The 27,408-nt window shown below is 37.3% G+C and overlaps 1 protein-coding gene across 3 annotated transcripts; it reads right to left on the bottom strand.

Moving 5' to 3' along the window:
* Positions 1-691: 691 nt before the first annotated feature.
* On the bottom strand, positions 692-26,412 carry LOC127452041 (H(+)/Cl(-) exchange transporter 7-like). 3 transcript variants are annotated; one of them, XM_051717173.1, is made up of 25 exons: positions 26,182-26,412; positions 25,631-25,705; positions 25,106-25,171; positions 22,343-22,408; positions 22,010-22,142; positions 21,742-21,851; positions 21,508-21,588; positions 20,111-20,173; positions 19,943-20,026; positions 19,766-19,859; positions 18,600-18,664; positions 18,377-18,493; positions 18,095-18,149; positions 17,936-17,996; positions 10,949-11,090; positions 10,731-10,824; positions 9,709-9,881; positions 8,351-8,402; positions 8,083-8,210; positions 7,381-7,466; positions 4,587-4,719; positions 4,436-4,495; positions 4,141-4,317; positions 3,552-3,632; positions 692-2,008 (listed from the first exon to the last, which is right to left on the bottom strand). In XM_051717173.1, exons 1-25 carry the CDS (start codon positions 26,284-26,286, stop codon positions 1,922-1,924), a joined length of 2,388 nt encoding a protein of 795 aa, XP_051573133.1. In that variant the 5' UTR covers positions 26,287-26,412; the 3' UTR covers positions 692-1,921. The 3 variants fall into 3 exon arrangements, with proteins under 3 accessions (XP_051573133.1, XP_051573135.1, XP_051573134.1); XM_051717175.1 differs by lacking the exon at positions 26,182-26,412 and adding an exon at positions 23,476-23,667 and having other exon boundaries at positions 25,631-25,682; XM_051717174.1 differs by lacking the exon at positions 25,631-25,705.
* Positions 26,413-27,408: the final 996 nt, after the last annotated feature.

The raw sequence follows: 27,408 nt of genomic DNA, 5'->3' as shown, positions 1-27,408 counted from the left end.
TTTGTCATCTCTCAATCATATACTGTTTGTGACAGCTAACATTGTTTTAAACAGGGCGGATCAACATGGGATTCAGACTTAAAAACTTCAGTGAAATCCTTATAGCATTACTCATAAAATGTTATGTGTCTACACCTTACTTAAACAGATAGTTCACCCAAAAATGAAAATTCTCTCATCATTTACTCAACCTCATGGCATCCCAGATGTGTATAACTTACTTTCTTCTGCAGAATACAAATCAAGGTTTTTAGAAGAATATCTCAGCTCTGTAGGTCCTCACAATGCAAGTAAATGAGTACCAAAATCTTCAAGCTCCAAAAGGACATAAAGGCAGAATAAAAATAATCCATATGACTCCAGTGGCTAAACATTGATTAGTTTCTCACCCACACCTATCACTTCTAAAGACATGGATTTAACCACTGGAGTCTTAAGGATTACTTTTACACAGCCTTCATGTGCTTTTGGAGCTTCCAAATTTTGGTACCCATTCACTTGCATTGTATGGACCTAAAGAGCTGAAATATTCTTCTAAAAATCTTCATTTGTTTAGCAGAAGAAAAAAGTCATACACATCTGGGATGCCATGAGGATGAGAAAATTATGAGAATTTTCATTTTTTGGGTGAACTATCACTATAAGTGTTGAAAAATAAAACGTTTGTTGTCTAAGCAAATTGAAACTGACATGATCTTCAAAATAGCTTTATTAGTTCAAAAAATAGTGCAAATGTTTTTAAAATTCATAATTTTTTTTTTTACTTTAAATCAACAACCATATAAAAAGTAGAGATCAGCAGAGGAAGATTACTGATAAAACCAAAAAATGTTGGCTTTTAATGACAGACTAAAGGATGAACAAAATATTTCTATTTAAAGTTTAAAGTTTAGTCTTATGTTAAAGACCGATTCTTGCAGTCAGTGCTAGGCAATTTTTTTTTTTTAGCATAATCATCTTCACTGTGCAATACTGTGAAATACATATTTAAAATACAGATTTTCACAGAAAACAAATTCAGCTCAAGACAATAAATTCACATTCCTTAGACACATTCTCTAAAAAAACTCAGCTCAGGAAACTTACTATATAAAACCTGCAGCTAGTTTTAAACTCATACCAAACTTTTCCAACATGTAAAGCCAGGAAGTGGCATGTGAAAATAGGATTTATTATTTCATCTTAGGGTCTGACCTACCCTAACATGTTTGATACAAGTTAAATTACTAAATCAACTGAAAACAAAGGAAAATTAAAAAATCCTAAACAACACTAAGCACACAAAAACAATTTGCATCTCTGAATTTTTCATGACGAATTGCTTACATTGAGCTAACAGTACTTTACTAAACCTTATTTTAAGCATTAAGTTCCAATAATTCATATTGTGCAGGAATTGTTGTTACCATACATGGCACAATCCTGTTTGTATCACTGCAGACACTACACTGACAATGAAAAAAGATTGAAACACGTTGTTATGTCAATGTACATTGTCATTGGAATGACAATACATACTGACATGAATCTCACATAGTAACTAGCCATAATGAACATGAAAAGTGACACAGAATGAGGCTTTTGGAAAGGCAAGCAAAGTGAGGCCTCCCAAACAGCTCACCTGCTCTAAAATATAATAAATACACACTCACATAGTGTAAAACTAATCATACAACATGATGTGCTGTTCTGCTGTACTTCTAGAGGCAAAAATAAATGCAGACTTCATGAAAAAGGAGCAAAAATGTGTTTTTCAAAGAACCGAGCCTTTAAAATACTGAACGTGAAAACAAATGTTCTGAAGGTTGCAGGTTTGTGTTTGACATCTTTGACACAAGGGAGACTCTACCCAGCCCTTAAAGTTATTGAGGTCCAAAGCTGGTGGTCTGAAGGCAGGGTACAAGCCGCACATGATGACCAATCACGTCTGAGCCAGTTGAAGCTCCTCCAGGCCGTGTTTACCCAGGTGATACCGTGCAAGATCCTTCCTGGTCACCAGACCCACAACCTTCACACATTGAGAGCAGAGGGAATTAAACAGCTAACGCTAGCTGGCATATAAGCCACATTTACACTGTCAACCAATTTAGATTTTTTACTAGGGATGTCCCGATACCGATACTAGTATTGGAATTGGGTCCGATACTGCGATTATGAACTTGTACTCGGCTCATAAAAATGCTCCTATACCAAAAGCAGATACCATCTGACATACAAATGTCATTGCGTAAACTTTCAGCACACAAGTTAAAATCACGTTATGTCCTAGTGTGATTATTAAACCACAAATGCTGCGATTTAATGAGATAAATATATAGTTTGCACATGCTGCGTGTTTCAAAGTAAACAGATCTTGTTCTAAAAATGTTTGAATGTAAATGTGAAGCTGGCTACTTATATCAAAAAGCTCTAAAACACCATCATAAGCATCGCGCACTCTTTTTGATGCAGATGACAGCGAGCAGGGCGCTAATTCACTATGTAGCGTGCAGCACATACAGACTACTTCCGACAAAATAAAAGCTACTGTATATAGTAATATTCACTGTACTACTACTATTATTAATAATAATAATAATAATAACAAATCAATAATTATTATATAATATTTAAGCAATATCTCACATGTGATGCTCAGTTGTGCAGCACTTTATTTCACAAAAATATCTCCAATGTTGTAATTTTGGATTGTGCTGTGAGGCTCTGCATAAAAGCACTTCATTTCATAAAATAATACAATATTGTTGAAAATTAAATGATCTATTTTCATTTGATTAAAGTTTTAATGAATTATTTTATTTAGACACCATTTTGATGATAAAATTGTAATAAACTGTTGAATATGGAATTCAGAAAAACAGGTATTGGTGAGTACCGAAAAGGAAGTATCGTAGTCATTCTCCAAAAAAATGGTGTTGGGACATTACTATTTTTTACATAATATATTTCCACATATACAGTATAAATAGAGTATACATATAAAAATAAAGAGTATACGTATGTCATCATATGCCATGTGAGTGATGAGCGATTCAAATGATAAGCATTTAATTAGTTGTATATTTTAGAAATATCAATGTCCCTTGCATTTGAATGTCAAATGACCAATTACAGTAATCCTTCCTTGTAATCATGCAGTTGTATTTAATTACAACCTATATGGGAGGCCAAACAATCCAAAAACTATGCTACTCAACTGGACAGTGCAACGTGGACCAATGTCTGTGTGACACACTGAAAAGCACAAAGCGAATACATTTACTTGTGTGATCCACAGATAATAGGGCCCAGATCAATTTGTGAACTGCACAGCTGCACTGTCTGGCTGGGTTTTAGTGTAAACATGTGTTAAATGAATGTATGCAGACGGAACAAAAAACCCCCCCCCCAAAAAAAAGGAAAAAAATTGGGTCAAAATATTAGAGCTGTGCATTAAGCCTTGCAGCCTTAAGTCAATGACTGATATAAAGTATGGATAAAATTAATGACTGAACCACAAAAGGGAGGTAGGTGGAAAAGACCTCAAGACCCTTAAACAGAGAAACACTCACCCTGTTCTCATTATCAACCACAACCAGATGCCTCAGTCCCAATGCCCGAAACAACTTAAACACCCGGGGGAGTGAAGTCTCCTGAAATTAAAAAAATTAAAAACATGACATTGAATACTGCAAATGCTAAAACAAACCACATAGTTTTGAAAGCTGAAATAAACGTCTTTGTGGCATTTCTTGTACTGTAATTCATCAGTCATGAAAGAGTTGTTTTTGGTTGATTACAAGAAAGCATTCTGGTAAAAGCTCTAGGCACTACAATGTTTGCCAACTGAATACAAGGTATGGGCAAGCAGTGAAGACTTTTTTATTTTTTTATTTTCATCCAATCAGATGTTCTCTAGAGGGAGCATGTCCTTCATCCTAATACCACCTAGCTCTGACTAACAATATCAAATCAAGGCTTACATCTGTCACATAAACTAAAGGTGATACCTTCCTGTTTCAATAGGAAATACGTTAACACAGGACAGAAATACTGCAGTCGTCAAGCCAGTTCACGTGGCCTTTAATCAAAAAACTGACTTTGAAACCAAACAATAGTAAGTTACTTTGGACAATAAGTATTAAATATCAAGGCACTGACCTGAGGCACAGTGTAAGGGGTTGGGTTCATGAACTCTGTCAGGTCCATCATACACTCTCTCTCGTCCTGAGAGACGTGAATGGACTGGATGGGGGGAAAGCGCGGATATGCATCTCTGAAGTCCTTCAGCGCTAGCTTCCTCTGGCTGAGACGTGAAGATGCCCTCTCTACAAACACCTGAAACAAGAGTGCTTAACTATTAGGATTTGTCTTAGTAACAGTACTGCCTGTAAAATGCATTTAGTATACAGAAATGGAAGCCCAAACAAAATCATGACAATTCCAATTTTCATACCTTATGCTTGAGGAGAACAATGATCTGAGAGCGGAGAATAAGGCCACAGATTTTGCCTGGCTGTAGACAGAAGACAAGTTTTAGTCTCTACAGAAACACAGTAAAGTGGAATATGGTAGAAACAACTGCTCTGATATCATGGGAATGTCACCTCATCTTCCTCAATTGTATGGACAACCACTGGGAAGCCATTGTGATTGGTGGATATGTTGCTAAGAACATCCACTATGGTGCCAACCTTCTCCACTCTGTTGAAGCAGGTGACTGGAGAGCTCATGACCTCCCTGAGGTGAACACATGAAAGAAACGAGTGACACAATAGTCCCCCTCCTAAAAAATCCCAATTTAACCCCTGGCTACATGACACTGGACATAAAGACCTTCAACAGCTTTTAATTCATAGATCCTTATGAAACAAGAATTGATACAGGATAGCCCACTGTGACAGTCTACTGTCAAAAAATGTAATTTGATACACTTAATCCATGTGACCTTACCAAATACAATACGATAAAGCAACAAGCAATAAAAGCTTTATGTTATTCCCAGTTTTGCGTGCCCTCGTGTGCTAGCCCTCATAATACATTTTGCGTTCCCTTGCAATAGTTTGCGTTCCCTCGCTGCGCGCTTTGCGTGCCCTTGCAATACGTTCTGCGTGCCAAAGATCATCGTCAGGTCTCAGTTGCTCTTAAAGTAGTAGATGGATTTTCTAAAGCTTCTGGCCTTAGTTTAAACATCAGCAAATGTGAACTGTTATCTATTAAAAACTGTCAGTTACAACATATTGCTAATATCCCAGTGAAGGAATCAATAACATATTTGGGGATTGTTATATCCAAAGATAAAAAACCTAGACACATTTTGATCCCATTCTTCAGAAGACTAAAGCAAAGTTGAATCACTGGCTTTTGGGGGATTTATCCCTAAAAGTTAGAGTTTTGTTGTGTAAAGCTGAGGGACTGTCAAGATTAGTCTACGCTGCCACTTCACTCGATGTTTCTAAGGAGATGTGTAAAGCTATTGATACTGCTTTATTTAATTTTCTTTGGAGAAACAAAACACATTATATTAGGAAATCTATATTAATGAATACTTATGAATCAGGTGGACTGAATTTCTTTGATTTCTGTACTCTAAATAATATTTTTAAAATTAATTGTTTTAGACATTTCATTCTAAATCCAAATTCTCTTTGGAATTTTATACCCAATTTTGTTTGCTCCAAATTAGGTGGTCTTGAGTTTCTCTTGATTTGCAATTATAAAATTGACAAAATCCCTCTAAACTTATCTTGTTTACACAAACAAATGTTGCTGGTTTGGTCTCTGTTATATAAGCATAACTTTTCACCCCATAGATATTTAATTTGGAACAATTACAATATGTTATTTAAAAATAAATCTTTATTTTTTGAAAAATGGTTTTTAGCAGGCATGACGCGAGTCGATCAATTATTAAATCAAGAAGGCATGTTGCTCACTTATTCTGAGTTTCTAGATGTCCATGAAATCCCAGTAACACCAAGGGAGTTTTCTATTGTCATGGATGCGATTCTCATAGGGGTCTTGGCATTATTCAGAGCTAATACTCAAAACAGTATTGTGCCCCCTTTTGCTTTTGATTTATTTGATACTGCAATTGGGAAACTTTGTTTTGCCCCCCGAGTTTTAAATATGAATAAAACTATTCGTTCTTTATTTCAAAAAGACATAGTCACCATGCCAACTGTATTGTTTATTGGAATAGACTGGTGGAAGGTTTATTATGGAAGGCCATCTGGACTTTACCAAACAAATATTTATTGGTAAATACAATTAAGGAAATAACTTTCAAAATCTTACACAGATACTACCCAGTAAATAATTTTCTTGTTAAATTTAAAAAGGATATGGATTTGAACTGTTCTTTTTGCAATACACTGGCTGAAACCTTGTTTCATTTATTTTGGCATTGTGCTCATGTAAGGAAATTTTGGAAAGGTTTGACTAGATTTATAATTGATAACATTGACCCCAGTTTTTCTTTGTGTTTAGAAAACATTATATTTGGTTTTACTAATATCCCCTCAAATAAAAGGAAAGAATACTATATTATAAATTTAATTTTAATTTTTGCTAAATTTCATATACATAAATGTAAGTACAATAAAACCCAACCTTTGTTTTTGGTTCTTGAAAAAGAAATTCAGATATATATCAAGACTATTTTTCATTCACATAATAAGAAAGCAATTAAAACTGTTTCTATATGTGAGTCCTTTAATATATTTACTTAATGTTTAGCCTACCCCCCTGGCTGTATGTTTTTCTATATGTATATGTATTATTGCAGTTCTGACTGTACATTGACTTTGTTTGAAGTTTAATAAAAAAAATAAAATAAAAAAAAGTTCTGCGTGCCCTCGCAATACGTTCCGCTTTCCTTGCAAAATTTTTACTATGGTTTAAATATGGTACCATATTTTAACCATGATATTCATTGTGAAATCATAGAAATAATACAGGAAAACTAAATAAAAATCAAATTGCTTGTCACTTGAAACCATCACATCTCACCTGTTTAGGTCACAGTGTTATACAGAATACTGTATCCATATAGTAACCACAGAGTTTACTATGGATTACTATGGTTAATCTTGTGGTTACTATGGTTTTACTATGGTATTTGTAGTAAAACCATAGTAACCATAAAATTATTACCACATTTTCCTGTGTTAATACTATGGTTTTACTATGAATATAAAGGTTAAAATATGGTTACTGTAGTAAAACCATGCTAAATATTTTGCGAGGGAATGGAAAACTATTTCAGAAAAAAAAATTCTGCCCTGTCCTCTAAGCTCCATAGTATTATGCCAAATATTAAAAAAAAAAAAAAAAAAAACTCAACCCTAGACACAGAGAAAAAAAAATCATATGACAAATAGTGCCAAAGAGTATGCTTACCTGGCCGTCAGCCAATGAGAAGTAGCAGGAGCCTCCCAGTGAAGGAAAGGAACACTTTGCAGCTTAATGTGGATATCATACAGGCCCTGCAAACAAGGAAAACCAGTCAGACAAACAAGCAAACATGCATGCATGACTAATAACCGATGACAACCTTAAACAAACCACAGACAAAAAACATTTAGAAAAAAAAAAAATCAGGGGCCTGGGTAGCTCAGCGAGTAAAGACGCTGACTACCACCCCTGGAGCCGCGAGTTCGAATCCAGAGTGTGCTGAGTGACTCCAGCCAGATCTCCTAAGCAACCAAATTGACCTGGTTGCTAGGGAGGGTAGAGTCACATGGGGTAACCTCCTCGTGGTCGCTATAATGTGGTTCTCTCTCGGTGGGGCGCGTGGTGCGTGGATGCCGCGGAGAATAGTGTGAAGCCTCCACACGCGCCATGTCTCCGCGGTAACGCACTCAACAAGCCATGTGATAAGATGCGCAGACTGATGGACTCAGACGTGGAGGCAACTGAGATTCATCCTCCGCCACCTGGATTGAGGCGAGTCACTACGCAACCACGAGGACTTAGAGCACATTGGGAATTGGGCATTCCAAATTGGGAGAAAAAGGGGATAAAATAAAATAATAAAAAAGTAGAAAAACAAAACACCTGTTCACACGAGACAAAACATGAAAGAAATATTTCAGTTCTCACCTCTACAAAGTAATCCCCAACAATCTTGGCAGTAATCAGCACAAGCATTATGGGGAAGCCGTAGGTCACGTTACCAGTGGCTTCTACCATGATTACGGTGAGACTGAGGGTCATTCTAACAATGCCACCTGTCAGAAAAACCCAACAAACACTCCTCAAAAATGCAGTCAGGAGAACTACAATGATCACAAGAAAACATTCCTGCAGCATTTCCTTAAACACCACCTTGAACTGTTGACATTAATGAGGCTAAAAAATACTAACTCACCAAGCTGGGCCGCAGCACCTATCAGAGCATACTTCCCAGGATCCGCCCAAATCTATCAACAGATTAGAAAACTTGTCAATAGTTCAACAGAGATAATCCTGAAGTCATTCAGCTGTATTCTGCTGAATTCCTGGACTTTTTGGAATTATGAGACCCAAGATGGTCTGTGGGTATTAAAAATGTGTTAAAAAGGGGCTTAAAGACTACATGATATTGCTTGATGTACAAAGTTTTCCTTCCTGTGTTGATGTATTTCCTATTGAAAAAGGAAGTTGGGCCAGGGCATATCAAAAGGCTCATCCCTTTTTTAAAAACCTAATGGACTTCAGTTATGTCACAGCTGTGAATCATGATTTACTACTTGCTAGTCAGTTGAAGGTGTGGTCTAGATAGCATCTGGAATGGACAAAATCTGTGCAGTGCAAGATGAGTCATCAATATTTGTAGTTCACTTTCCCAGAAGAGAAAGACTGTACATTTTTTAAATGTGTACTGTATATCTGCTAAAATTTAATTTTGTCAACTTGGATTATACTAAAATAAATATGGCTTCAAAGCTGATAGACACTGACTAAAAGACACGAAGCTCAAATTTTGATTTCATGGGATATATGACTGAATAGTTTATCCAAAAATGAAAATTCTCTCATCATTTACTCACACTCATGCCATTCCAGATGTGAAAGACTTTTCTTCTACTGCAGAACACAAATTAACATTTTTAAAACAAATATATCAGCTCTGTAGGTCCATACAATTCATGTAAATGGTGACCAAAACTTTGAAGCTCCAAAAAGCACATAAAGGCAGCACAAAAGTAATTAATAAGACTCCAGTGGTTTAATCCATGTCTTCTGAAGTAATCCTGTCAGTTTTTGGTAAGAACAGAATAAAATGTAACTTCTTTTTCCACTGTACATCTTGCCATAGCAGTCTTTAGGCATGATCATGATTTCAAGCTTGATTACACTTCCTAGTGCTTGATGCATGCACAAAGCGCTAGGAAGTGTAATTAAACTTGGTATGTTCTCACCCAAAACCGACTGGATTGCTTCAGAAGACATGGATTAATTATGCTGCCTTTATGTGCTTTTTGGAGCTTCCAGATTTTGATCACCATTCACTTGGTTTGTATGGACCTATAAAGATGAGATATTCTTCTAAACATCTTCGTTTGTGTTCTGCAGAAGAATAAAAAGTAATCTTCTAGGATGGCATGAAGGTGAGTAAATGATGAGAGAATTTTCATTTTTGGGTGAACTATCACTTTAAGTTTGAATATAATACTAATGCCTGGATTGAGGGTGTGAAGCTGATAGTGCTGACACCAGAAAGGTGGTTGAGAAGGCAATGCTCACTGATTGGCTGGAGGTAATGCTGGACAGGAGGATTCCGAAGAGTCTACCCCATGCCGCTCCAATCAGCAAAGAGGGGATGAACACTCCTGCTGACACAGTCAGGCCATACGTCCAGACAGCCAGGAAAAAATAGACCAGAGTGAAGAGTCCCAGGGTCTGGGGGTTGTAAGAGCCTAAATGACAGACATTTCCAGTAAAATGCCAGTAACATTACAATTAAGTAATTACAGTATATCTGTATTAAGTTTCAGTACAAATAAATTAACAAGTGTTTGCATTTGTACAGGAATTTTTTAGTTACTGTAGCTCAACTGGTAGGGATCGATGCTAGCAACGCCACTTGTTACTGGTTTGATTCCCAGGGAACACCCATACTGATATATGTATCCCATGATTTCACTACAAGTTTGATAATATATAAAGGCCTTTGGCAGACACTTTTATAGGGCATATAACATATAATGCACATTTACATTCAAATATAAAAAGTAAGCACTAATTTTCCTAGCAGATGTTTTTAAAGGCATGCTTGTCATCTGATCACATCAGTCTCAAATGTGAAGCTAAATTTCTATCGTCAGATGGTAGACCTATATACCATCATACTGCCCAGCCGTAATCTGCTGCATTACCAACTTGTCATATTTAGAGACCAATGTTGGTCTTAATAAAACTTGATTGTTGGTAAATTTGGTGACAGCTGCTTGTTTTTAGACCAGTGCCTCTAGTTGTCATGCACACACTAGTGTTCTCGTAAAGCAAAAGTGTAGGAATGTTTTAACCACCTGTCAGCTGGCCTGCTTCCTACTTGTACCTCTAAATCTGCTTAAAGCCTTGGCAAGCCAGACACACGCAAAGATCACACACACTCAAGCATGCAGACACACCATTTAATTAATCAAAGAGTTGTGAAATAATTCTTGAAGACGAACAGGCAAAGTTACAAGTCTTCCATGCAAGTGTGATAGATGACCAAACACCAAAACCTGTCCACACCCCACCACACCTGCAAAGGAACACACCTGGAGGGTTATGGAACAGACTCCTCACACTCCGTTCGGGTGTGTTGAAGAAAGCTGTTGCCATGGTGTTATATTCACCATCAGCACAGAAGAGCTGTAAAATAAACAATTTAACAATCAGAGTCTGTTCCTTTTCAACACGTCAGACTACATTATGATCTAAGATCAGCCTGACCAACATTTTCTTTGTTTAAATTACACAGTAAGCATATAAACACCTGTAGAGGATATTCCTCAGTGTGGTCCTCTCCCAACGGCTGGCAGTCATTAGAGAAATAGATCATAGCAAAAGAAACTGTGGCTGTGACCGCGGCGACCAGCATGGCCTCCATCACCTGTAGACACGGCCGGTGGATGTACCTAAGACATAACACATCCTGTTAAAATCACATTTATGGTGTCAATTTATGCATCTCAGGAAAGAATTTTAAACCTTGGAACAGGGAAAATTCATAAATGAGAAAACTATTGTTGGTGACAATATTTAAATACAGGGTTTGTTTAATAATCTCAAATATTACTTCATAAAATTTTTGGTGTTTCCAGTAACAGCTTATTTTCACTCTTAGAACTCCTTACAACTTAAAGTCTCTTCCTTTACTATTTGATCACAAATACTTCAGTTATATATAGTTTCGGCCTAAATTTGACAAGTGAGCATAACCTAGTGAATAATTGGGCACTTCACAAGTGACTGACATTTGAAAATAGACACAACCCAACTACAGGTGCATCTCAATAAATTAGAATGTCGTGGAAAAGTTCATTTATTTCAGTAATTCAACTCAAATTGTAAAACTCGTGTATTAAATAAATTCAATGCACACAGACTGAAGTAGTTTAAGTCTTTGGTTCTTTTAATTGTGATGATTTTGGCTCACATTTAACAAAAACCCACCAATTCACTATCTCAAAAAATTAGAATATGGTGACATGCCAATCAGCTAATCAACTCAAAACACCTGCAAAGATTTCCTGAGCCTTCAAAATGGTCTCTCAGTTTGGTTCACTAGGCTACACAATCATGGGGAAGACTGCTGATCTGACAGTTGTCCAGAAGACAATCATTGACACCCTTCACAAGGAGGGTAAGCCACAAACATTCATTGCCAAAGAAGCTGGCTGTTCACAGAGTGCTGTATCCAAGCATGTTAACAGAAAGTTGAGTGGAAGGAAAACGTGTGGAAGAAAAAGATGCACAACCAACCGAGAGAACCGCAGCAAGCAAAATCGATTCAAGAATTTGGGTGAACTTCACAAGGAACTGAGGCTGGGGTCAAGGCATCAAGAGCCACCACACACAGACGTGTCAAGGAATTTGGCTACAGTTGTCGTATTCCTCTTGTTAAGCCACTCCTGAACCACAGACAACGTCAGAGGCGTCTTACCTGGGCTAAGGAGAAGAAGAACTAGACTGTTGCCCAGTGTTCCAAAGTCCTCTTTTCAGATGAGAGCAAGTTTTGTATTTCATTTGGAAACCAAGGTCCTAGAGTCTGGAGGAAGGGTGGAGAAGCTCATAGCCCAAGTTGCTTGAAGTCCAGTGTTAAGTTTCCACAGTCTGTGATGATTTGGGGTGCAATGTCATCTGCTGGTGTTGGTCCATTGTGTTCTTTGAAAACCAAAGTCACTGCACCCGTTTACCAAGAAATTTTGGAGCACTTCATGCTTCCTTCTGCTGACCAGCTTTTTAAAGATGCTGATTTCATTTTCCAGCAGGATTTGGCACCTGCCCACACTGCCAAAAGCACCAAAAGTTGGTTAAACGACCATGGTGTTGGTGTGCTTGACTGGCCAGCAAACTCACCAGACCTGAACCCCATAGAGAATCTATGGGGTATTGTCAAGAGGAAAATGAGAAACAAGAGACCAAAAAATGCAGATGAGCTGAAGGCCACTGTCAAAGAAACCTGGGCTTCCATACCACCTCAGCAGTGCCACAAACTGATCACCTCCATGCCATGGCAAATTGAGGCAGTAATTAAAGCAAAAGGAGCCCCTACCAAGTATTGAGTACATATACAGTAAATGAACATACTTTCCAGAAGGCCAACAATTCACTAAAAATGTTTTTTTTATTGGTCTTATGATGTATTCTAATTTTTTGAGATAGTGAATTGGTGGGTTTTTGTTAAATGTGAGCCAAAATCATCACAATTAAAAGAACCAAAGACTTAAACTACTTCAGTCTGTGTGTATTGAATTTATTTAATACACGAGTTTCACAATTTGAGTTGAATTACTGAAATAAATGAACTTTTCCACGACATTCTAATTTATTGAGATGCACCTGTACTCTTGCTTAGTGATGCAGTAGTTTACAACTGCAGCACCACCCATTTCAGGGTAGAAGCTCCAGGGCAACATTCTCAGGACGGGAGTGAGGGTAGAGTCATGACATGCTATTTCCACATGACTATTTAATTCGATTGCAATATAAAACACGTTTTACTGAGTTATTACGTGCTTTGTTTATCGTCAACCATTTTATTTATATCTTTTAACATTATTATTTAAGTGTTTTATGCAAGACAAATTAATGTTAAAAAGCAGTCTCCGGACAGGTTGTACCCAATATAATAGCCTTTATTTAAAAGGTGAGACGTGATATGGCAGATATGAGTTTAATGGAAGACCCTTAACTATTTTCAAATTACGTTTTTCTGCCTCATTGAACAATGCAAGTAAACGCTGGTAAGATTAAAATAGCAGGATACAATTAAAACTAAAAAGTGAAACAAAGGATTCAGATTCATTCAGAAATGATGGTGATAGCTAATATTAGCAGTTTAATATTCAGTTATAGCTACATTTAGACTAGAAGAAAAGGCATGTTCCCTACTGAAATTGCATTGTATGCCATAATGTCAAACATAACTTTTGAATTATTTTAAGACTTATGAAATTGAATTCAGCTAAAACAAAAACAAGGTAATATATGCTAGATATGCATTTGATTCAATAATTGGTTGTTTTTGTAATTTAATTTGATTTTTAATACCTACTGAATAAATAAATGATTAAAAAAAAATTGGATTTGCAGTTTGTTGATTGGTGTTTTGTCCAGTACAGTCTTTTTTCTACTACAGTATCACTTTCCATTTTCTTGTACGCCAAAAGCAATTTGTAAACCCTATTTAGTACTTAAATAAAACATATTAGTATTATTAGTACTAAACACATTGTAGGCCTACTGTTACGCTGCACTTCAGCAAATAAATGCACGGACAAACAGTCGTCCCAACATTAATGTTGCATATAAGCACTTAAATCCATTTGCTGTGTTTGTGAGTGTGACAGATCGCAAACATTACGTTTGTCAACCATTTTTTTTTTTTATCCTTTTTCTCCCAATTTGGAATGCCCAATTCCTAGTACTTAGTAGGTCGTGGTGGCGCGGTTACTCACCTCAGTCTGCCTCCGCTTCTGAGACAATCAATCCGTGCATCTTATCATGTGGCTCGTTGTGCATGAATCGCGGAGACTCCCAGCATGTGGAGGCTCATGCTACTCTCCGCGATCCACGCACAACTTACCACGCGCCACATTGAGAGTGAGAACCACTAATCACGACCACGAGGAGGTTACCCCATGTGACTCTACCCTCCCTAGCAACCGGGCTAACTGGTTGCTTAGGAGACCTGGCTGGAGTCACTCAGCACACCCTGGATTCGAACTCACGACTACGGTGTGTTAGTCAGCGTCAGTACTCGCTGAGCTACCCAGGCCCATGTTTGTCTACCTTTAAACCTAACGTGTCATTACAAATCACGTAAAACTGTATTGTATCTGGTGTTACTTATGAACATTATGTTTCACATTTTAACTGTTTTGGTGTGGGGAAATAAAGGTTCAGGCTCTGACATGTCTGTGTAATATAATCGCAGGCCTTGCAGTTTGATAATCACACTAGGTCATATCGCGATTTCAATTTTATTTCTATTAATTGTTTAGCCATAGTTTCAGCCCTAATTTAAGCACTTTCAAGGAAAAATCTCTCATCATTTACTCACCCTCATGCTATCCCAGATGTGTATTACTTTCAGAATGTGAAAGTGGAGATTTATGGTAAAAAAAAAGGACTTACAGTTGAAGCCAGAAGTTTACATACACCTTAGCCAAATACATTTAAACTCAGTTTTTCACAATTCCTGACATTTAATCGTACAAAACATTCCCTGTCTTAGGTCAGTTAGGATCACTACTTCATTTTAAGAATGTGAAATGTCAGAATAATTGTAGAGAGAATTATTTATTTTAGCTTTTATTTCTTTCATCACAATCCCAGTGGGTCAGAAGTTTACATACACTTTGTTAGTATTTGGTAGCATTGACTTTAAATGTTCAACTTGGGTCAAATGTTTTGGGTAGCCTTCCACAAGCTTCTCACAATAAGCTGCTGGAATTTTGGCCCATTCCTCCAGACAGAACTAATGTAACTGAGTCAGTTTTGTAGGACTCCTTGCTCGCACATGCTTTTTCAGTTCTGCCTACAAATTTTCTTTCGGATTGAGGTCAGGGCTTTGTGATAGCCACTTAAGCCATTTTGCCACAACTTTGGAGGTATGCTTGGGGTCATTGTCCATTTGAAAGACCCATTTGTGACTGAGCTTTAACTTCCTGGCTGAAGTCTTTTGATGTTGCTTCAATATATCCACATAATTTTCCTTCCTCATGATGCCATCTATTTTGTGAAGTGAACCAGTCCCTCCTACAACAAACCACCCCCACAACATGATGCTGCAACCCCCATGCTTCACGGTTGGGATGGTGTTCTTCGGCTTGCAAGCCTCACCCTTTTTCCTCCAAACATAATGATAGTCGTTATGGCCAAACAGTTCAATTTTTGTTTCATCAGACCAGAGGACATTTCTCCAAAAAGTTCTTTGTCCCCATGTGCACTTGCAAACTGTAGTCTGGCTTTTTTATGGCGGTTTTGGAGAAGTGGCTTCTTCCTTGCTGAGCAGCCTTTCAGGTTATGTCGATATAGGAATCGTTTTACTGTGGATATAGATACTTGTCTACCTGTTTCCTCCAGCATCTTCACAAGGTCCTTTGCTGTTGTTCTGGGATTGATTTGCAATTTTCGCACCAAACTTCGTTCATCTCTAGGAGACAGAATGCGTCTCCTTCCTGAGTGGTATGATGGCTGTGTGGTCCCATGGTGTCTATACTTGCGCACTATTGTTTGTACAGATGAACGTGGTACCTTCAGGCATTTGTAAACTGCTCCCAAGGATGAACCAGACTTGTGCAGGTCCACAATTTTTTTTCTTGGCTGATTTCTTTTGATTTTCCCATGATGTCAAGCAAAGAAACTCAGGCACTGAGTTTGAAGGTAGGCCTTAAAATACATCCACAGGTACACCTCCAATTAGCCTATCAGAAGCTAATTGGCTAATTGCCTAAAGGCTTGACATCATTTTCTGGAATTTTCCAAGCTGCTTTAAGGCACAGTTAACTTAGTGTATGTAAACTTCTGACCCACTGGAATTGTGATACAGTCAATTAAAAGTGAAACAATCTGTCTGTAAACAGTTGTTGGAAAAATTATTTGTGTCATGCACAAAGTAGATGTCCTAAACGACTTGCCAAAAACTATAGTTTGCTAATATGAAATCTTTTTTTTTAATGACTTCAACCTAAGTGTATGTAAACTTCTGACTTCAACTGTAAATATTGACCTGTTTCTCACCTACACCTATCATATCGCTTCGGAAGATATGGATTTAACCACTGTCGTATGGATTTCCTTAATGTGATTTTTGGAGTTTGAAAGGTCTGGCCACCATTCACTTGCATTGTATGGACCTACAGAGTGGAAATATTCTTTTAAAAATCTTTGTGCTCTGCAGAAGAAAGAAAGTCACAGGACTTTATTTTCGTGAGTGTGCAAAGCGCAGCGCAACGTGCTACGACCGTGCGCAACGTCTTATCCAATTTTCATGAGCGCGCTAATTCTAGGTGCAATTTTCGTGCCAACGCAAAGTGCAAATGGCCATGAGTGGGAAAGTTTTCGCCACTGTGGGTGTATGCACTCAAACAGTGGGTGTATTGTATGTAAATGAAGTAGTGCAAAGCGCAATTTGCTAAAAACTTGGTCGTTGCACTAAGGCTTTTCAATACCACGTCTTAACTCAGCGCAAAGTCCAAATTCAGTTCCTGCATTTGAAGTTTGGAGATTCCACCAGCAGGTGGTAATAAAGTTCATGTCCAAACTCTTAAAATATAGTGGAACATTAAATGAAGTCCCTGACAACTGTCATAGCCGTTTTCGAGAAAAAAATATTAATTATGAGATTGTGTTAAACTATCTAAAGGTCATGGCTTATTTTTCAATTATTATCAATATGTTTATATTTAAAATTGTATTTATGATCAATTTATATTGATATTTTATTTCTTTTTTTAAGTCACTGCAAAAATGGCTGGTGGTAGAAGTTGGACAGAGTAAAATGTTTGGATTTGGTATGATTTCTTTTTACCACTTTGTTATTTTGATTATATTTTCGCTTCATTTGAAGTGAACTTATCGACTGAAAGTTTAATTTTGCATTCATATTAAAGGAGCGTATGTCGCTGTCATAAAAATATACCTGGCTTTCATCAAGGACACAGTTAATGCACAAAAGAATGTAAATCCATATTTCTGTTATTTTAATTAATTGCATACACTCCATTTACACTACCAACTTCTTATGAATGTGCTGTCTTTGTTTAAATTGTCAGTGCTTGAGGGAATGGACTATATAATAGGACGCAGATGCCGGGATAACCAGAAAAGAACCTCAGAATTAAAGTGAACTTGGTCCAGCCTTTTGCGCGTTGCGCACATGATTTCAACAAACCCACTTGCGCCTGGACTTAGAGCATGCTTGGACGAAAATACCAAAACTTCATGGCCATGCCCATTGACTTTGTGCTTATGACTTAACGTAACGCTTACACTTGCACTCTTAAAATAGGGCCCACAGACTTCAGGGATGGCATATGGGTGAATAAATAATGAGAGAATTTTCATTTTAGGGTTAACTATCCCTTTAATAATAAGAAATGGTATGAAGGCATGTCAGTCCATTTTATCTTCATTACTACTACAATAATAGCTTTTTTGATTACAAAGTTTTCATTCAAATATTTTGGCCCTAAACTGATGCCATACATATTAGCCATGAGCTAATTGAGATAAACTACAGTTATGATCCTACCTTATTCTGAAAATCGTTAGCCAGTAATTGAGTAGATTGAACAGCGCTCCAAGCAAACCTCCTATAAATTATAAGATAAAAGAAAAATGATTATAAAGCTAAAATTATATCTACAGATCAATTCTAATGCATGTAGTAAGTTATTGACATGCCCCTTACCTAAAGCTCCCATGATAATGAAGAGAGGAATTTCATATAAATTATACCCCATGGTCTATCAGAGAAACCACATACACAACATCAGATTTAGTTCAAGCACAATGTAGTGTCATGTCTTCAACTAAAAATTTAGGTTCAGACATTAAGCTTAGCAGTATCATGTGGTATGTTGGAAGCATCAAAATCATTCTTTTTAACTCTCACTTAATAAAAGAGTTGGCAGCTAAAAAAGGGAAAGAGACAATGTGAAGAGAAACTGAAAGAGAGAGAATTACAACTTACATCACTGTCAAAGCGGCCAAAGTTAATGAGACCAGGGCTGGAGAGGTCTCCAGGCTTCCCATGGTAAATACTTAGGAAAAAGTTCAGTGTGAAGGTGGAGATCATCGAAGCAAAGAACTACATCAAAAACAAAGCAGGATGAGGAATTTTACCTCTTTTTTTTTAAGACTAAAATAAAGAATGCTATTTATATAAGGGGCCAATCTTAATAGACACTACTCACAATTCTCCAGGTCAACATTTGGTTCCAGAACGAAGCTCCTTCCTCTAAACTGAACAGAACCCCACCTGTACCAAACAATAATAATACATCAAATGAAAACTTTTGCATTAGTCAATCCACAACATATATCTAAGAAACCTTCCAGGGCAGTTAAACCTGCAGTTAAAGTCTGCCTTTGAGCTTTTATCCAGAACACATGATGGAATTTCACTAAGCAACACAATTCACAGTGCTCCAAGTACATTTTTACATAATTTTAACCAAATAAAACACATTTTATATAACTTCTGGGAAAAAGTTTCTACTTCATTTATAATATAATAAGGTTTGTTACAAGCTTCCCACATCTTTTGACCAATGAATCTACATGAACTTTCCAGTCATTCTAGATTACTGGATAAGGATTTTTAAAATAATTTTATAGAGATTGTTGGAGTGGACTTTAATCTTGGATTAAAACAATTATACTTTACTGTACAAATGTTGCAAATAAGACAAAAAAATATCCTGAGATTTTAGTCCTAACCCTGAAGGAAGTCTACTTTGTGTAATTTACAAAATCCAAAAAGGGCAGTTACCCTCAATTCAAAAATGTAATGCAGAGTATAGCTACACTGCAGAGCATAGCTATAATCACTACAGAAATTTCCATGACTTTTCTGTGATTTTAAAGGGATAGTTCACCTAAAAGTGAATGAGAAACAGATCAATATTTAAGTTCTTTTTTTTTACTATAAATCTCCACTTTCACTTTCAAATTGGAGATTTATGGTAAAAAAAAATTAAAAAAATATTGATTTGTTTTTCATCCACACCTATCATATCACTTCAGAAGACATGGATTAAACCCCTGGAGTTGTATGGATTATTTTATGCTGCATTTAAGTGATTTTTGGAGCTTCAAATTTCTGGCCACCATTCACTTGCATTGTAAGGACCAACAGATCTGAGATGTTCTTCTAAAAATCTTCATTTGTGTTCAGCAGAAGAAAGAAAGACATACACATCTGGTGTGGCATGAAGGTGAGTAAATGATGATAATTTTCATTTTTTGGTGAACTATCCCTTTAAGATTGTATTACTTATTCAGGAGTTTTGAAATTCCCTGATATTTCAGGTTTTCAGAGAGTGGGAATCCTGTTGTTCTGATTATCTGCATGTCTCACCAACAGGGGCTCCAAAGGCAGCAGAGACTCCAGCTGCTGCTCCCGCTGAGACAAAATCTCTCTTCTCTGTGTCTCTGCGGAAATACTCAAAAATCTGCAGGCAGAAAAGTTTACAGTCAGGCTCCATTTCCACTGTGAGTTTCAATCATGCAGGTGCATACAGTACAGAAGACCAACCTTAAAGTCTCTCTTCAGTGAAGTGCTTCGGCCCTGAGACACTCCAGCGGCCACCACTGCTCCTGAGTGAATCATGGGCCCTTCCTGTAAGGGAACATGGACCTGTTAGAGCCCTGATAATGCATATTTTTACTTCAGAAAATCCATTAAACCTTGATTGTACTGTACCTTTCCTACGGCGAGACCTCCAGCGACCGAGCAGATCACACCACAGACCTTAATCACCAAAGTCTGTGGATAGGAAGTACAAAACCATTAAAGGCACAGTTCAGCCAAATATTCAATTCAATACTACATTTCATCATTTACTCACCCTCATGCCATCCCAGATGTGTATGACTTTCTTTCTTCTGCTGAACACAAACAAAGATTTTTAGAAGATCTCAGCTCTGTTGGTCCTCACAATGCAAGTGAATAGTAGCCAGAAATCTGAGGGTCCAAAAAGCATATAAAAGCAGCAAGTAATCCATAAGACAGTGGTTTTATCCATGTCTTCAAAAGCGATATGATTAATGTGGGTGAAAAACAGATAAATATTTAAGTCCTTTTTTATTATAAATCTCCACTTTCACTTTCAGATGTGAAAGTGAAACTAAACATGTGCCACATGTGATTTTCAGATGTGAAAGTGGAGATTTATAGGAAAACAATTACTTGAATATTGATCTGTTTCTCACCCACACCTATCATATCACTTCTGAAGATACGGATTAAACCACTGGAGTTTTATGGATTACTTTTATGCTGCTATATATATATATATATATATATATATATATATATATATATATATATATATATATATATATATATATATATATATATATATACACACACACTGGAGTCATATGGATTACTTTTATGCTGCCGTTATATGCTTTTTGGCCCTTCAGATTTCTGGCTACTATTCACTTGCATTGTGAGGACCTACAGAGCTGAAATATTCATCTAAAAATCTTTGTTTGTGTTCTGCAGAAGAAAGAAAGTCATACACATCTGGGATGGCATGAGGGTGAGTAAATGATGAGAGAATTAATTTTTTGGCAAACAATCCCTTTAACCCAGTTGAAAACCAAAGATGGTTGGCTGGTCTTATCTGGTCTCCCAGCCTGGTCAGCTGGCTGGTTTTAGGAGGGCTTTGTGTACTTTTTATCTAGACCGTCTGGGAGACCAGCAGGCCTCTCAACTAATCCAGCTGAGCACCAAGTTGACCAGACTGAGAGACCATCTTAAACCAGCGTAAGATATTTTTTTAGCAGGGAGATCTCTTATAAAAACCCATAAAAGAACATTTCCATTTTTGTATCTATTCAAGTTTGTTCTCACTATTGCCATTTCTGCAATACTAGTGACACCAAACGGAATTGCAAAAATAATGACTGTTTTCAAACAAGTTTCAAACAATTTCATCTTCCATCGCTAAACAAACAGACAGTACCTCTGCAAACTAGTTTTAAAAACACTCATGTCTTCCATTGTTCAAAAAAACAGATAGTGCCACCCATTGGGCAACTAAAAAAACATACAATTCTGTTTGGTGCCAACAGAGCTACAAAAACCATTACCTTTAGCCGAACAACACGAGGGATCTTCACTCCATTAAGGTAGCATTTTATCTGAGGGATTCCACTACCTGCAGCGATGGGCTATGAGAGAACAAATCAGGTTTTAGGGAGATACTGTTATTTGCTTGAGCACACTGTACTGAAAGAGTTGAGTGATTTCTCTGAAATTACACAAAAGCACAGAAGGGAAGCAGAAGCCACATGAATTTCATTCTGACTGGAAGAAACGCTTACCTCAAAAAAAGCAACAATGATGCCACCGACCATCACGAAAGCAGAGTTTAACACTGCCCACAGTATCAGAGAGATGGACAGGCCTCCCAGCTCTGTGAATTTCTCTATGTCTGAAGATCTGGTTAAAGGAAACACTGAGGCCACAAAGAACCACAAGATGCCCATTACAGTCCACATGTAAAAGATATCCAGATGTAGAAAAGACATAAGCAGCTCTACATTAAAAAACTAAGCATGTTAAAAGATTTGATATTAAGAAAAAGGATACTCTGTTTGACCACAAAGTACTTAACCCCAGCAAGGTTCTCCACAGCAATGTCTATGAAGCACGCGATTAGACCAGTGAGGAATCCAATAAGACCACAGATCACCCATCTCGTGATCTCCAGACAACTGAAGCTCTATGGTGAAGACAATTACACAACATTGCATTTGCAAACATGACTGTAACTGGCAGACTCCTATTGGTAAAGCAAAAACAAACTCTTATTTCAATAATTGTGGAAAGTCTGTTTAAGTCGAGTTTCAGGATGAGACAGAGTTTCTCAAAGATTAATAATCTTTGTCAAATAAAAAGGATCCAAAAAGTGATTCTACTAACCATTTGACTCATCCGTCTTTCTTCCTCCAAAAACAACTGATTTTCACTGTTATCATAATCAAGACTCTGAAACACAGGCAGAACTGGGAGTAAATATTTACAACAAATCATAGCAGACATTAACAGTAATGTAGGCAAAAAGTGTGTGTGCATTGCATTATGTGAGAAGACTGTGGTTTTGTTAAGTTAATAAAGATAAAAGACCCCATTAAATCAAAACTGGAGTTCAGTAGGGATGTGCACAAGTAATCGACAAATTGAGTACTCTATCTGCACCAGCTATCTGACTATTAAAAACACTACTTGAATATCGTAAATTGATTTTTCTTTGCGCATTTGCCTGTCGGGAGCAGCACTGAAAACTGTACTTTCCCTCTGAATCTCTCACCAAATCGCACAGTTACAATCGAGTCCACTGGAGGGTGCTGTCGACGTGTGTCGTCGAGGTGTTGTATGAGAGAAGATATTATGGTGTCTGTGCTTTTGAAAGCTAAGCCTAGTGTAGCACCAGCAATACTTGTTATATTTAGATTCTTATTGAATTCTACTCGATATTCAGTTCTTGTTGGAGTCATGCAAACCAACGGACGACGATCTGCTTTTATTGTTAAAAAAACAACAACTGAAAAACGGTACAAGAAACTCAGAAGCTCATCAGACCAGTATCTCTGAAAACGGCAGTGCACATTTTATAAAAAGCCAAGATTTACCAATTGTTTTCCTAAATAATAACATGTGAAATAAGCATATGATGGCCTTTATGTTTGCGTAGAGTTTATATATGTGTATTACTCTAATGTCGTCATCATTAATTTCAATGTTTCTAAGCTCTGGGTGAGTACTACTGTTTTTTATTTTGAAAACATGTTTTTTTTTCTTTTCTTTTTTTCTCATTTTTAATGAACCCTTTTGTAAGTACGATCAAACCAGTGTGATTACACTAGGCTGGGCTCAAAGGCATCCGATTAAAGCCGTGTGATCTGCAATTGTGCTGCTGTTTACCAGCAAAGAGGGACTAAGGCGGTTTTCATAATTAATCAGCTGCTCAAATAGTCTTTTCAACATCACAATGTCTTTATTTTTTATGCTACAAACATTCAAATAATCACAAAATAAAAGTTTAAAGCTGTTACCGTCGGAGCGGATTGTTTTGATGCAGCGCAGTTTTCTGACGTCAAACACAGAATGCATAAACTAGTTAGTCCACTTGAGCCTTCTCCCATTCCGTCCTTCACTCATTTTCACCACTTCTGGAGCAATAGAGTGGAAGGGCTAGTTATTTTTAGAACCATCCATGCTTGAAGATCTCAGAATCCCATGCTGCACTGCAATGTAAACAGCATGGTGGTGTGCATAATCGGCAATCATGTTCGCAACTGCATCTTATCAATCATAATAATTTTATATTACATAATCTGTCCTCCAGTGCATCTGCTGTGAAGTGTAAGGTGTCATTTAAAAAAAATTATTACAGCTTAGGGGATTAGTCAGTACAGGAAAAACTCATGTACGAAATGGTCACTTAATTTTTTTTTCCCAAAAGAAAAGCATAGTTTGGTTAAGTTACCTTATTTTGAAACCATTGTTGGTAATGTTTGTGAATAAAACAAAAAATATATTTCACATTCGTGTCATTCTTGTTATTTTTAACGTACATTTTAATTAACGAGTAATCGATTACAAATTTTTGTGTGGGTTAGAGTACTCGACTACAAAAAAATTTTTAAATGCCCATCCCTAGAATTTTTTACTTTTTTTACTTTAATCCATGTCTGTTAGTTATATGCTAGTGTAACTCTTAAACGCTGACAAAATTCACTTGAGTGAATGACGACTCATTCTGCATCCTGCTTTTTGTCCATTTAAATGCTCTCTGGAGCATGACTGTTCCTTCCATTAATATCACCTACTTCTAACTAGCAATAGCAATAGCAAGTAGCAAATTATGTTCATGGATGTGGCGTAAACTAAAGGCTATTGCCTATTTAAAAAAGGACTGAGCCCTTAAATATGTCCTGCCCCAACCTCCTGTATTAGTAGGAAATATTAATAGGAAATACACTCACTTAGCGCTTTATAAGGAAGACCTGTACACCTACTTATTCATGCGATTATCTAATCAGCCAATCATGTGGCAGCAGTGAAATGCATAAAATAATACAGATTTGGGTCAGGATCTTCAGTTAATGTTCATTCACAACACCCATCAAAATGGGGAAAAAATGTGATCTCAGTGATTTTTGACCATGGCATGATTGTTGGTGCCAGACAGGCTGGTTTGATATCTCTGTAACTGCTGATCTCATGGGATTTTCACACACAACACTTTCAAGAGTTTACTCAGAATGGTGCCAAAAACAAAAAACATCCAGCGAGTGGCAGTTCTGAGGATGGAAACGCTTTGTTGATGAGAGAGGCCAATGGAGAATGGCCATACTGGTTCAAGCTGACAGAAAAGCTATGGTAACTCAGATAACAACTCTGTACAATTGTAGTGAACAGAATAGCATCTCAGAATGCACAACACATTGAACCTTGAGGCGTATGGGCTACGACAGCGGAACACCACATGGGTCACTTTATAAGGACCATAGTGTTCATAATAAAGTGCTTAGTGAGTGTACGTCAACACAGGCAAGAAAAGTACACTGCGATTTCATGGGGATTTTAAACCAAAACTTCCAAAGACTTCCAACTTCCAAACAGACAACCAATTGTGAGGGGAGAGTGCTTCCGAAGGTCAAACCTTCTTGATTCAATTACCTCATATTTGAGGGAGAGCAGCTTTTCGTTGTGAGGGATTTCCTTCGGCCGACTCCTCACAATGTCCTGTGAGTATAGGCAAAGACAGACTCAGACATAAAGACTTACATGGCCGACACATTCTCATTCATCAAGGGAATATACAGTCATGTTATGCTCATGCAATCAGAAAGAATAGCACTTCACTGGCATCCACTCCTTGAAGCCGTGGGCAAACCTGACTACATGCCAGCACATTGGACACATTTTCTCATAAATAATACAGACTCAGGACCTGCAGATTCCAAAATATTCTATTTTTTTTTTTTTTTTCAGATTGCAGGCAGATGTAGCCAATGAGTCAGGCTTCCCCCGGTGATGTTAGCTGAAAGGTGAGTAGTTTGCATCCCTTGTTAAAACTGAAACTACAGCTCTGTCTCAAAATTCTTCAGGACCTATCTCCATAGTTCTAATGACTCTTGCTTTGCAGAACCCTACTAGAATAAAAGTAAAGGATAAAAGTGATGGATGTGAAATAAATTTTACCTCTTCGGTTGTGATCTCCTCTTCAAGATCCACAGTGCTCAGCCTGCCTATATAAAATTTAGTGCCTCCGGAGAACTATGAACCAAACACATTATACTTAACAAACTATACACTTTCATCTATACCTACACACTATCCTTACCAGCTATTTTTCTATACTTAGACATCTATACTTTCAATACTCTCTAATTGAGGTATTAAATGAAATGGGAAGTTAGAAATCCCAAAAATCCAGTATTGCAAAACATTAAACTTTCTCTGAAACTAAACACAAATACAAGGTTCTTACAAGGGTTTACAACGAGGACTTGGTCTTTAAAAACAGGTTTATTAACTAGTTTATTTTTCAATAAAAGTACATGCTTTCTGTTTCTGCAAGTCCACGTACTATCGTGTAGTAGCTGTTGCATGCATTAAATGCATGCTTTATTTAATCAGCAGAGCATGTCATTCATATAGGCAGGTTGCATTCAAAACATTCCGGTTTAATTATTAAGCTTTACAGAAGTGATCCTAATTACTATATTAGATCATTATGGCCTGTGTGGTACCTGTCTTGTGTATTTAACGTCCTCGGCTCCGTTCAACAGTGGAGTTCTCTCTCCGCGATCGTCGCCTCGGCTCGACCATGACACTTTCTTCGCGATGTTGGCCATGTCCGCGACAGGTAGTGTCCACTTTCAAAATTAAACACACTTACATCCAAAAGCTGATAACTGGAGATCTACTGCGAGCACTTCTTCCCCATGACTAACAATCATAAGCAAACTCGTGACAAGAGTACGGAAAGCGCAAAGGTCCAAGTTCAATAGGAACTCTGGGAAATGGAGTTCACAGAAACGTCACGTTCCTGTGTAGTTTTGGGTTGAGGCGCAAGCTGCGTCCAAAAACACCTACTTTCAGAGTATTACTGTATTTGATGAAGTTGGTCAAAGATTATGACCGTTTCAATATTTCAAATCAGCAGTGAAATCTGACAACAATGGCATCATTAATTGTCCTTCTGGTTTTTTAGCTCAAATCACACACAAAAAACACAAAAAACACTGTTTTAGGGCCGTTCCAGCTGATGCGCATTCGCTTTCTTAAGTTAACTGACTGCTGATGTCTGAATCTAAAAGATGACTGGCTCTTTTGCCTTTAAGGCAAGACTACCTCTTCAACATCCGCCATATTGGGTAAAATAGTCGGGCTAAATGGTAACTCTGGGGACTGTTCAAACCGAATGCCTTCTTGCACTAAAAAAAGGCTAGACACAGTGCCTCAAGATGCGCTTTTAATAATTGACATTGTTTTTAACCTGACATGGCATCTAAAAAACACTCTTAGAAAAAACGTTTAGTGGTTTAAATGAAATATAGCTCATAATATATCGTATTTTAGAGGAGTTTTGGTCATATTAAAGCTGCTGTAAGCGATTTCTGCGCCACTACCGGTAGCAAACGGAATCGCAAAAATATTGTAAGATTCAACACGGTACCCCTCCTCTTCCATTCTTGGGAAAACCGTTAGTCCCGCCCCAGACTCCCGCCATTGGCAGAGAGCTGCTTCCAATTTTTCTGATTGGCTAACAGGCGAGGGCCGCTATCAGATACTTGTTTGCTATTTACACAGCTTAGGGTTGTTACAGAGATAAGTATTATTTCTCAGCACACCTATTTTAGTGATATCTGTCAGGTAGTAGGGACATTTTATGTATGGTATTCAAATACAACCTTACAGCAGCTTTAACTTTACAATCATGCAAATAATAGTGTTCATACAATTTTCCATAAGTG

This window comes from Myxocyprinus asiaticus, chromosome 14 (assembly GCF_019703515.2).
Source record: "Myxocyprinus asiaticus isolate MX2 ecotype Aquarium Trade chromosome 14, UBuf_Myxa_2, whole genome shotgun sequence".
Taxonomy (NCBI): domain Eukaryota; kingdom Metazoa; phylum Chordata; class Actinopteri; order Cypriniformes; family Catostomidae; genus Myxocyprinus; species Myxocyprinus asiaticus.
The sequence above is the reverse complement of the archived record's forward strand: the minus strand, read 5'-3'. Positions and strand labels throughout refer to the sequence as shown.

What these genes read in the sequence shown, in the direction of transcription:
- LOC127452041 (XM_051717173.1), bottom strand. Translation starts at nt 26,286, where the DNA reads ATGGCCAACATCGCGAAGAAAGTGTCATGGTCGAGCCGAGGCGACGAT. An exon ending in ACGTTAAATACACAAGACAG is followed by an intron (nt 25,706 to 26,181) that starts GTACCACACAGG and finishes TTTGGTTCATAG; the next exon opens with TTCTCCGGAGGCACTAAATT. An exon ending in AAAGACGGATGAGTCAAATG is followed by an intron (nt 22,143 to 22,342) that starts GTTAGTAGAATC and finishes TCTTCACCATAG; the next exon opens with AGCTTCAGTTGTCTGGAGAT.